General features: G+C 40.1%; 1 protein-coding gene across 3 annotated transcripts in view; it reads right to left on the bottom strand.

Annotated features, from left to right (window-relative positions):
- Positions 1–10,635, bottom strand: part of slc6a14 (solute carrier family 6 member 14) — a 42,793-nt gene extending 32,158 nt beyond the window's left edge. Inside the window, exons 1-2 of one of the 3 annotated variants that reach the window (XM_062963820.1) lie at positions 10,132–10,635; positions 1,733–1,895 (exon numbers count right to left, since the gene is read on the bottom strand). In XM_062963820.1, the coding sequence (XP_062819890.1) occupies positions 1,733–1,895; positions 10,132–10,179 (211 nt within the window). In that variant the 5' untranslated portion in view covers positions 10,180–10,635. Of the gene's footprint in view, positions 1–1,732; positions 3,051–10,131 lie in introns of those variants that run through there. The other 2 variants (XM_062963821.1, XM_062963822.1) reach the window with 2 other exon arrangements.
- Between the last annotated feature and the right edge of the window lie 1,899 nt (positions 10,636–12,534).

Raw genomic sequence — 12,534 nt, 5'->3', positions numbered from 1 at the left:
GGAAGAAAGAACTCTTGTCCCTTGTTTTGAGTCTTGCTCTTTATTTACTGTCCTGATTTTAGAGTTTTTTTAAAATACAGTAGAGTCTCACTTATCCAACGTTCGCTTATCCAACGTTCTGGATTATCCAACGCATTTTTGTAGTCAATGTTTTCAATATATTGTGATATTTTGGTGCTAAATTCGTAAATACAGTAATTACTACATAGCATTAATGTGTAATGAACTACTTTTTCTGTCAAATTTGTTGTATAACATGATGTTTGGGTGCTTAATTTGTAAAATCATAACCTAATTTGATATTTAATAGGATTTTCCTTAATCTCTCCTTGTTATCCAACGTATTCGCTTATCCAACGTTCTGCCGGCCCGTTTATGTTGGATAAGTGAGACTCTACTGTACTGGTAGCCAGATTTTATTCATTTTCATAGTTTCCTCCTTTCTGTTGAAATTGTTGACATGCTTGTGGAACTCTCTGCCCTGGACTGTGGTGGAGGCTCCTTCTTTGGAGGCTTTTAAGCAGAGGCTGGATGGCCATCTGTCAGGGGTGCTTTGAATGCGATTTCCTGCTTCTTGGCAGGGGGTTGGACTGGATGGCCCATGAGGTCTCTTCAACTCTACTATTCTATGATTCTAAGTGTCTATGTTGAAATTGGCCGCCTTGATTAGCATTGAATAGCCTGGCATCTTCAAAGCCTGACTGCTCCCTGCCTGAATCATTTGTTTAGAGGTGTCAGCTGGTCCTGATTGATTCCTGTCTGAAATTTCCTGGTTTCTGAGTGTTGTTCTTTATTTACTCTCCTGATTTTAGAGTTTGTTTTAATACAGGTTTTAATATTTATGTTAATATTTATTTACCCTCCTGATTTTAGAGTTTGTTTTAATAATTGGAACCCCGGTGGCGAAGTGTGTTAAAGCGCTGAGCTGCTGAACTTGTACACCGAAAGGTCCCAGGTTCAAATCCGGGGAGCAGAGTGAACGGCTGCTGTTAGCTCCAGCTTCTGCCAACCTAGCTGTTCAACAACTTGCCAATGTGAGTGGATAAATAGGTACTGCTCTGGCAGGAAGGTAACGGCGCTGCATGGAGTCATGCCGGGCACATGACCTTGGAGGTGTCTACGGACAACGCCGGCTCTTCGGCTTAGAAATGGAGATGAGCACCAACCTCCAGAGTCAGACATGACTGGACTTAACGTCAGGGGAAACATTTACCTTTTTAAATACTGATCACCAGATTTTTTTCATTTTTATGGTTTCCTCCTTTCTGTTGAAATTATGCACATGTTTGTGGATATCAATGGCTTCTCTGTGTAGTCTGATATGGTGGTTGTGAGAGTGGTCCAGTATTTCTGGCCTCTTCAATAATATCCTGTGTCCAGGCTGGTTCTTCAAGTGCCCTGCTATGGCTGACTTCTCTGGTTGAATTAGTCTGCAGTGCCGTTCACGTTCCTTAATTCCCCCCAGGCAGGAAGCAGCCAGGCTTTGAATCTGCAAGGCTATTCAATGCTAATCAAGGTGGCCAATTTCAAAATTGACACTTGCCTCCAACAGACAAGAGTTCTTTCTCCCACACTGGACATTATTCCACAGATATATAAACCCCACTTGTCCTAGTTTCCAACAGACATCACAACCTCTGAGGATGCCTGCCATAGATGTGGGTGGAATGTCAGGAGAGGATGCTTCTGGAACATGGCCAGACAGCCCAGAAGCAAACGGTCACAATCTCACCTCCGCCGTTCTGGTAAGTGAGGTACGGAAAGCGCCATACGTTGCCCAATCCGACGGCGTAGCCCACCATGGAGAGCAGGTAGTCCGTCTTGCTGGACCAGTTGCCCCGCTCCGAGTTCTCGTCATCCTTCGCGGCGATCTTCTCCGTGGACAAACTGAACTCCTTTTGAGAAGAAAAGGGGAAAAACAACCAAAGACCGACGTCAAGACAAGGCCAGGGCACCCAACAAACAAAAATGTCCAAGCCTTGTATTGACATCCTTTTATTGCAAGTTGCTTTAAGTCTCCTTTGTGGAGAGAAAAGCTGGGTATAAATATAAACATCATTATCATAATCATCATCATCATTATCATCGTCATCGTCATCATAGAATAATAGGAGCCCTCGGTGATGCAGTGGGTTAAATCCTTGAGCTGGCAGGACTGATGACTTGAAGATTGGTTTGCTGACCTGAACGTTGCCGGTTCAAATCCAACCCGGGGAGAACGTGGATGAGCTCCCTCTGTCAGCACCAGCTCCATGCGGGGACATGAGAGAAGCCTCCCACAAGGATGGTAAAAACATCAAAACATCTGGGCGTCCCCTGGGCAACGTCCTTGCAGATGGCCAATTCTCTCACACTAGAAGCGACTTGCACTTTCTCAAGTTGCTCCTGACACATACACAAATAGAAGAGTAAAGGCTTGGCATGGCAATTGCAACAGCAACTGTGCAAAATGATGCAGGCCTCAATAACAGCAATGCTGCATTAATAATAGAGTCAGCATCCTAATATTATTAATAGGAGTGCAAAATTTGGTTAGGAATTTGTAGCCTAAACTGTTTTGTATCATTACTGTTTTATTAGTACAGTAGAGTCTCACTTATACAAGCTAAACGGGCCAGCAGAAACTTGGATAAGCGAATATCTTGGATAATAAGGAGGGATTAAGGAAAAGCCTATTAAACATCTAATTAGGTTATGATTTTACAAATTAAGCACCAAAACATCATGTTATACAACAAATTTGACAGAAAAAGTAGTTCAATACGCAGTAATATTATGTTGTAATTACTGTATTTACAAATTTAGCACCAAAATATCACAATGTATTGAAAACATTGACTACAAAAATGGCTTGGATAATCCAGAAATTTGGATAAGTGAGGCTTGGTTAAGTGAGACTCTACTGTATTAGTATTTGCTTGTGTTTTCAAATACATTACAACTTGTACCTTCGATTCGCTTCTAACACGATAAATAAATATTAGTATTCATAGTATTAATATGACTATTAGTATTAAAAGTCAGAATTGCTATATATACTCGAGTATAAGCCTAGTTTTTCAGCCCTTTTTTTAAGACTGAAAAAGCCCCCCTCGGCTTATACTTGGATGAGGGTCCTGGCTGGCTTATATTTGGGTCAGCTTATACCCGAGAATATATGCTACATTTATTATTTTTCTCTATTTTTATTTTTATTATTAATACATTTATTATTTCACTCTGATGTTGTTGTTATTATTATTATTATTATTATTATTATTATTATTATTATTAGGAACCCCAGTGGTGAAATGTGTTAAAGCTCTGAGCTGTTGAACTTGCAGACCAAAAGATCCCAGGTTCAAATCCCGGGAGCGGAGTGAGTGGCCGCTGTTAGCTCCAGCTCCTGCCAACCTAGCAGTTCAAAAACATGCAAATGTGAGTAGATCAATAGGTACCGCTCCGGCGGGAAGGTAACGGCGCTCCAAGCAGTCATGCCAGCCACATGACCTTGGAGGTATCTACGGACAACGCCGGCTCTTCGGCTTAGAAATGGAGATGAGCACCAACCCCCAGAGTCAGACATGACTGGACTTAACGTCAGGGGAAAACCTTTACCTTTACCTTATTATTATTATTACATTTATTATTTTACTCTATTTATTATTACATGTATTATTTTCCTGTAATAATAATAATAATAATAATTTTATTATGACACAGCAAACAAGATAGACATGCTGGATTTCATATCATAAAATCACAAGTCGAACACTTCCCAAGTGTCTAGGACTGTGTGATGCATTTTCGGATCATGCACGCAGATCCCAGCAGGGTGGCCTTTTGCAGTTGGCAGATCGTAATTTTGTCAATGTCTATTGTTTCCAAATGTCGGCTGAGATCTTTTGGCACGGCTCCCAATGTGCCCATCACCACCGGGACCATTTGCACTGGTTTCTGCCAGAGTCTTTGAATATTATTATTATTATTATTACATGAATTATTTTACTCTATTATTATTAAAAGGATACCTAAGCACATTTACACTGAAGATGAGAATAATGATTTAATCCGAGTTGGACAATCTTATCTTAAATCAGAGCTTGATGTAAATATTCAAAAACATTTAACCTACTGATGCCTCAATTAATGTAATTTTATTGGTATCTATTTTTATTTCTGAAATTTACCACCCTCGGCTTATAGTGGAGTCAATGTTTTCCCAGGTTTTTTTGTGGTAAAATTAGGTGCCTCGGCTTATATCAGGTCGGCTTATACTCGAGTATATAGTAATTTAGACAAAAATAGGTGAGCATTAGATTCGAGTAAATAGGGTAATAGGGCGAGGACGTCTTGCCCACAGGAAAGCCATGGAATCAATTATGAAGTGAGTCAGCAAAGGGATCCAGGGAAGGCTTGTGCCAAACGAAACCTGTCCATTGTTCAGGTGACAGAAACCTCCTGCCTCTCGATCCAATGCTCTTCCGCCTCTGCGATGTTTGGGGACTCTGAGTGCCGCCTCGTTTGGCACTTCCCACTACTCAAGGGCGCATCTGCACCCACAGAGTTAATGCAGTTTGAACTGCCATGGCTTCATGCAATAGGATAATGAGAGTTATCGTTTTATTTATTGATTTATTTACTACATTTATATGCTGCTCTTCTCACCCCGAAGGGGACTCGGAGCAGCGTACAAATCAAATAAACATACAATATATTATTAGCATAGCACAATATAAGCATTAAATTACTATATTGTCCTATATCATTATGTGGTAATATTATTAGTAATATTACATGTAATATATAATATACTAGCTGTGCCCAGCCACGCGTTGCTGTGGCGAAGTATGGTGGTATGGGAAATAAAGTATTGAGGAATTGGTGGTAGTTAAGGTAAAGGGTAAAGGTTTTCTCCTGACATGGCAGTGTGGAGTCAAGATAATCCAGTTCAAAGCAGATAATATAAGATTATAAATGGGTTATATAGCTGTGTGGAAGGGCCTTGAGTCTACACTGCCATATAATCCAGTTCAAATCAGATAATCTGTATTTTATAGGCAATGTGGAAGAGACCTAAGTGAGGCCTAACTCTGCCTGTCCCCTGGGCTGAGTGGGTTGCTAGGAGACCAAGTGGACGGAGCTTAGCCTTCTGACTGGCAGCAATTGGATACAAAACAATTCTTCCTCTCCCTCTAATTAGGGCTTTATTTTTCTTTTCTTTTTGTTGTATGAACGTAGAGGCATGGATGAGGGGTTGTGGTGCCAAGTTTAGTGTTTCTGGGATGTGTCGTTTTGTTGTTTTGTCCTAGGCCGAAATTTCATTACCCTTTTATATATATAGATAATTAATATTATTATATTGTATTATTAGTAGTATAATATTGTATTCCATTATAATATTATAATCAATATTATATGTATTATATTTTACAAGGTCTGCCTCACTAAATGATAACTCCCAGAGAGTTTCAATGTTCAGCAGTGGAACTCTCTGCCTCGAAGTGTGGTGGAGGCTCCTTCTTTGGAGGCTTTTAAGCAGAGGCTGGATGGCCATCTGTCAGGGGTGCTTTGAATGTAATTTTCCTGCTTCTTGGCAGAATGGGGTTGAACTGGATGGCCCATGAGGTCTTTTCCAAATCTAGGATTCTATGGCAATTAAAGTGACATTTGTGTTACAGTGTAGATGCACTTTCGCCAACAAGACATTTCAGGCCTTTTAGAAATGGGTGGAGGTAGGTTTTTAAATCTCAAGTCAAGAAAAGCAGTGCAAAGGCAAGTTTTTGCAACCGAGCATAAAGAAAACAAGCAGAATGACTGAAGAGGATTAACATAAAGTGTACACGAGACGATGGAATACCGTATATACTCGACTATAAGTCGACACGAATATAAGCCGAGGCACCTAATTTTACCACAAAAACTGGGAAAACTTATTGATTCGAGTATAAGACAAGAGGGGGAAATGCAGCAGCTACGGGTCAAATTTTTAAAAAATAGATGTTAATAAAATTGCATTATTTGAGGCATCAGTAGGTTAAATGTTTTTGAATATTTATATAAAACTGTAATTTAAGATAATAATAATAAGGTAAGACTATCCAACTCTGAATACCTATATACTCAAGTATAAGCTGACCTGAATAGTAAGTAAGTAAGTAACTTTATTTTTCTCCCGACAGGGACCCGAGCCGGCTAACATGGGACAAAAACCCATAAACAAAACAAATACAACAATTAAGACATACAGTAGAGTCTCACTTCTCCAACACTCGCTTATCCAACGTTCTGGATTATCCAACGCATTTTTGTAGTCAATGTTTTCAATACATCATGATATTTTGGTGCTAAATTCATAAATACAGTAATTACTACATAACATTACTGTGTATTGAACTACTTTTTCTGTAAAATTTGTTGTATAACACAATATTTTGGTGCTTAATTTGTAAAATCATAACCTAATTTGATGTTTAATAGGCTTCTCCTTAATCTCTCCTTATTAGCCAACATATTCGATTATCCAACGTTCTGCTGGCCCGTTTACGTTGGATAAGCGAGACTCTACTGTACCTATATACTCAAGTATAAGCCAACCTGAATAGTAAGTACAGTAGAGTCTCACTTATCCAACATTCTGGATTATCCAACGCATTTTTGTAGTCAATGTTTTCAATGCATTGTGATGTTTTGGTGCTAAATTCTTAAATACAGTAATTACTACATAACATTACTGCGTATTGAACTACTTTTTCTGTCGAATTTGTTGTATAACATAATGTTTTGGTGCTTAATTTGTAAAATCATAACCTAATTTGATGTTTAATATGCCTCCTTATTATCCAAGATATTTGCTTATCCAAGGTTCTGTTGGCCCGTTTAGCTTGGATAAGTGAGACTCTACTGTATTAGCGAAAGTAGCCAGAATCCTTAATCTCTCCTTATTATCCAACATATTCGTTTATCTGCCAGTCCGTTTACATTGGATAAGCGAGACTCTACTGTACCTATATACTCAAGTATAAGCCGACCTGAATAGTAAGTAAGTAAGTAAGTAACTTTATTTTTCTACCACGCCACCATCTCCCGACAGGGACATAAGCCCGAAAACAAAACAAATACAACAATTAAGACATATTACAATAAATAAAAAGGATAGTTGATGCATACATCTATGGCTAAGCTACATTGGCACCAAGCTGGCAAATACCTGCATATTTTTATTTTATTTTAAGTGTACCAGATGTACGTTGTATTTCATGTTTGTATTGTCTGTGCTTGATAAGGCCAACTGGCTAATCAATAAATTGTTGTACATTGTACAATAAATAAAACACGATAAAATCAACATTATAAAAACAATGCATTACAAAAATCATAAAAACTCATTAAAAGCATAAAATGAGAGAACCAAATAAGAATGAAACGAACCACCAGGTTAATAGAAGGGCATGGTGTGTCAGGGACATTTGAACTAAGGTGCAGTGGTATAGTTATAAAGTGCTTTGAGGCAATCAACAAGATGGAAACATTTTTTAACCATTTGATGGGGATTAGAAGCCGGCCAGGACCCTCACTTGAGTATAAGTCGAGTGGAGCTTTCCACTTTCCCCATACTTTGGCCCAATCATTAATCAGAACTGAGAAGGCTGCATCTACACTGTGGAACTGACACAGTTTGGCATCACTTGAACTGCCCTGGCTCAGTGCTACGGAGTCCTGGGAGTTGTAGTTTTGCAAGAGTCTCCAGCCTTCTCTGCTCTCCAAACGAAAACTCCAGAGGTTGGTGATCGTGCAAGTCTCCTAGTTGTGGGTGGACTACAACTCCCAGCATGCCTCTTCCTTGCTGGCAAAGGGTGCTGAGATGTGCAGTCCTGGGGCACCTTTGCAATGCTTGGTTTCCACCACATGATGCGCTCAAACAATGATTATGGTGCTTAATTGCTGCAAACTGCTTCACACGCAGGCAATAAAAGTTATTTTTTCCCCACCAAAACATTTTGGGGACATTAAACTGGGAAGAGCCTGATATTGAGAGATGAATCCCAGACAATTGGCCCTAATATGCTCTGATGTTATGTACATGTCAATAATAATAATAATGATGATGATGATGATGATGATGATGATGATGATAATAATAATAATAATAACAATACGAAATAATAGGGATACGAAATCCAGCATATCTTTCTTGTTTGCTGTGTCATACAATACAATAACAAGAAGAAGAAGAAGAAGAAGAAGAAGAAGAAGAAGAAGAAGAAGAAGAAGAAGAAGAAGAAGAAGAAGAAGAAGATGATTCTGATTCTGGCAGAAACCAGTACAGGTGGTCCCGGTGGTGATCAGCACATCGGGTGCCATGCCAAAAGATCTCAGCCGGCATTTGGAAACAATAGGCATTGACAAAATCACGATCTGTCAACTGCAAAAGGCCACCCTGCTGGGATCTGCGCGCATCATCCGAATATACATCACACAGTCCTAAACGCTTGGGAAGTGTTCGACTTGTGATTTTGTGACATGAAATCCAGCATATCTATCTTGTTTGCTATGTCATACAATATAATAATAATAATAATAATAATAATAATTATTATTATTATTATTATTATTATTATTATTATTATTTCCTGCCAGCAGCAAAGAACTGGTAGGATCACAAACCTGCAAAAGGATTGGAAAATGGGCACGCAAAGATACTGTGGGACTTCCGAATCCAGACTGACAAAGTTCTGGAACACAACACACCAGACATCACAGTTGTGGAAAAGAAAAAGGTTTGGATCTTTGATGTCGCCATCCCAGGTGACAGTCGCATTGACGAAAAACAACAGGAAAAACTCAGACGCTATCAGGACCTCAAGATTGAACTTCAAAGACTCTGGCAGAAACCAGTGCAGGTGGTCCCAGTGGTGATGGGCACACTGGGTGCCGTGCCAAAAGATCTCAGCCGGCATTTGGAAACAATAGACATTGACAAAATCACGATTTGCCAACTGCAAAGGGCCACCCAACTGGGATCTGCAGCATCATCCAAAAATACATCACACAGTCCTAGACACTTGGGAAGCGTTCGACTTGTGATTTTGTGATACGAAATCCAGCATATCTATTTTTTTTGCTGTGTCATAATAAAATAATAATAATAATATCCATGCCCAGTGATGGAGAGGAAATAAAAGTTCCTTTTGGGACAACAACTCCCCAGAGTTGGCATACTCTTGTGGGAGGATTCTGGAGCTGCTGTCCAATTAGTAATACAGTAGAATCTCACTTATCCAACATAAATGGGCCGGCTGAACGTTGGATAAGTGAATATGTTGGATAATAAGGAGAGATTAAGGAAAAGCCTATTCAACATCAAATTAGATTATGATTTTACAAATTAAGCACCAAAACATCATGTTATACAACAAGTTTGACAGAAAAAGTAGTTCAATACGCAGTAATGCTATGTAGTAATTACTGTATTTATGAATTTAGCACCAAAATATCATGAAGTATTGAAAACAATGACTACAAAAATGCGTTGGATAATCCAGAACGTTGGATAAGCGAGGCTTGGATAAGTGAGACTCTTCCATTGTGCTTTCGGTGAGTAATGTCTGTCATATATCTCCGTATTACTCCCCTCCGAACTTCTATCCTCCAGATTACCCCTTCCAAATGTCCCTGCCCATAGTGGAGTACTTCTCTGTCCCTCTCACTCCGGGTTTTATCTTTATGTTCAAGTGGCCTGCCCTTGATTTATAGTTTTTTTTTTTCTTGATTTCTTGATGTTCTGTTTATTATTATTTATTGTATTTTAAATGGTGTTATGATATGTTGTTCTTATATTTTATTATGTTGTATTGCTCTGGGCATGGCCCCATGTTAGCCGCCCCGAGTCCCCATTGGGGAGATGGTGGCGGGGTATAAATAAAGTTTTATTATTATTATTATTATTACTGTAATATCTAATTGGATATTATATCCTAATTGGATATTATATTACAATCATATCCTACTTTTGTCTCTTGATTTGAGCTTCTGAAGGCCTTCGATTTTGTTGCAATGCAAGCTCCTTGGGGCAGAGAGAGACATTGAGTCCATGCCCAGCGATGGAAGGAAAAGAAAAGAGTAACACCAATAGAAAAGTTCCAGACTCACCTCTTTCTTCCCGCAGCGCATCCAAGCCGGGAGTCGGAGCCAACCCATGGCTCCTGGCAGGTAAATAGAGAGGCAGGTAAATAAGTGTCCTTGGCTCCTTTGTGGACTGATGGTCCTCCGCCCCAAAGGGAAGCCTTTATGAGAGGAGGAGGAGGAGAAAGAAGAGGAGGAGGAAGGAGAAGAAAAAGGAGGAGAAAGGGGAGGAGGAGCCCTCTCTCTGCCTGCTTCTCCTTGGCCCTGGCTCCTTCTTTCTGCCACTCACCTGGCCCCACTGGCAGCTGCAACTCTCCCAGGTGTCATTGTCTTTCTTTAATACCTAGGTACCTGCTGGGTGCCCAGGTTACATCTTCTGCGACATTATGTAACAACACTTGAAAAATGTTCTGTTCCTAGTTTGAAAGTGGAGTTTCCTGTTTCATTGTGCGGTCCTTACTTTGGAAAGAGTTGTTCTATGCAGGGAACTTCGTTTGTGTGGCACGAACTGTGTCGAATGGGTTGAGACTCCCTGAGATGTTCATTGAAACCATAATAAAGCCAAATGTGCAGCAGGATGTCGCATGAAAACAAAGTTTTGGCAATTCAGTAAACTTCCCCGACTTGCGAGTCCCTCCAAAGTTTCTGTAATAGAACCAGGAACAAATATAATGTAAGAAATAATAATAATAATAATAATAATAATAATAATAATAATAATAATAATAATAATAATTGTATTATGACACAGCAAACAAGATAGATATGCTGGATTTCATATCACGAAATCACAAGTTGAACACTTCCCAAGTGTATAGGACTGTGTGATGTATTTTCGGATGATGCGCCCAGATCCCAGCAGGGTGGCCTTTTGCAGTTGGCAGATTTTGATTTTGTCAATGTCTATTGTTTCTAAATGCCAGCTGAGATCTTTTGGCACAGCACCCAATGTGGCACAGCCCATCACCACCGGGACCACCTGCACTGGTTTCTGCCAGAGTCTTTGCAGTTCAATCTTGAGGTCCTGATAGCGGCTGAGTTTTTCCTGTTGTTTTTCGTCAATGCGACTGTCACCTGGGATAGCGAAATCAATGATCCAACCCTTTTTCTTTTCCACAACTGTGATGTCTGGTGTGTTGTGTTCCAGAACTTTGTCAGTCTGGATTCGGAAGTCCCACAGTATCTTTGCGTGCTCATTCTCCAATACTTTTGCAGGTTTGTGATCCCACCAGTTCTTTGCTGCTGGGAGGTGGTACTTGAGGCATAAGTTCCAATGAATCATTTGGGCCACATAGTTGTGCCTCTGTTTGTAGTCAGTCTGTGCGATTTTCTTACAGCAGCTGAGGAGATGATCAATGGTTTCGTCAGCTTCCTTGCACAGTCTGGATTTTGGATCATCAGCTGACCCAAAATAATAATAATAGAACCAATTAGGAAATGACATTTATCACCCAGGAACAAAAATCATGTAAGAAATAGTCATTGGATTGCTGTGAGTTTTTTGGGATGCATGGCCATGTTCCAGAAGCATTCTCTCCTGACGTTTCGCCCACATCATATCAGACTACACAGAGAAGCCATCGAAATCCACAAGCATGTGGACAATTTCAATAGAAAGGAGGAAACCATGGAAATGAACAAAATCTGGCTACCAGTATTTTTTAAAAAACTCTAGAATCAGGACAGTAAATAAAGAGCAACACTCAAAAAAACGGGGGAATTCCAGACAGGAAACTTTCAGGGCCAGCTAACACCTCCCAACAAGGATTCTCCCAACAACTCCCAATATCCAAGGTCAATTGGATTCAAAGTTGGCCATGATGAGTCTGTGTGCCAGGTTTGGTCCAGAACCATTGTCAGTGGGGTTCACAGTGTTCTCTGCCCATAGTGAACTAAACCTCCCGTCATCCTGGCTCTTGGAAAATACATACAGGCACCAGAGAAATCTTGGCTAATTTGAACTCAGAACCCTGGAGTGGGAGGGAAGCGTGGAGACAGGAAAGGTAGTCATGCTATGTCTTAAAATCTGGATTGCAGGGCTTTGCTTCAAAAATCAGCTGAACGATTTGCTGGAGGCAGAAAGGAGGAAGATCTCAGACGGACAATGTGGTGTTGCCCCATCTGCCTGCTTTGCAATCCAGAAAAGTGTTCCCTTTGAGCAACACAACTGTTTCTGAAAGTCTAGGCTGTGTCCTTCTTGGAAAGGGAGAGGGTGCACATGCATTCATCTGCAATACTCTGGAGATGAGAGCATTTCAGGGTGCATCCGCACTGTAGAATTAATGCAGTTTGATCCCACTTTAACTGCCATGGCACCATGCTATGAGATTTGTAACCCAACTGGCACCAAACGTTACAATATTTTTCTCAGTTCAAGGTTTCAGCCCATGGCATTTTCACAGTTGCTTTGCTCCGTTCGGATTGGTCTCA

Source organism: Anolis carolinensis, unplaced genomic scaffold, assembly GCF_035594765.1.
Source record: "Anolis carolinensis isolate JA03-04 unplaced genomic scaffold, rAnoCar3.1.pri scaffold_12, whole genome shotgun sequence".
Taxonomy (NCBI): domain Eukaryota; kingdom Metazoa; phylum Chordata; class Lepidosauria; order Squamata; family Dactyloidae; genus Anolis; species Anolis carolinensis.
Note: the sequence above shows the minus strand (reverse complement) of the source record. Positions and strands in the feature narration are given on the sequence as shown.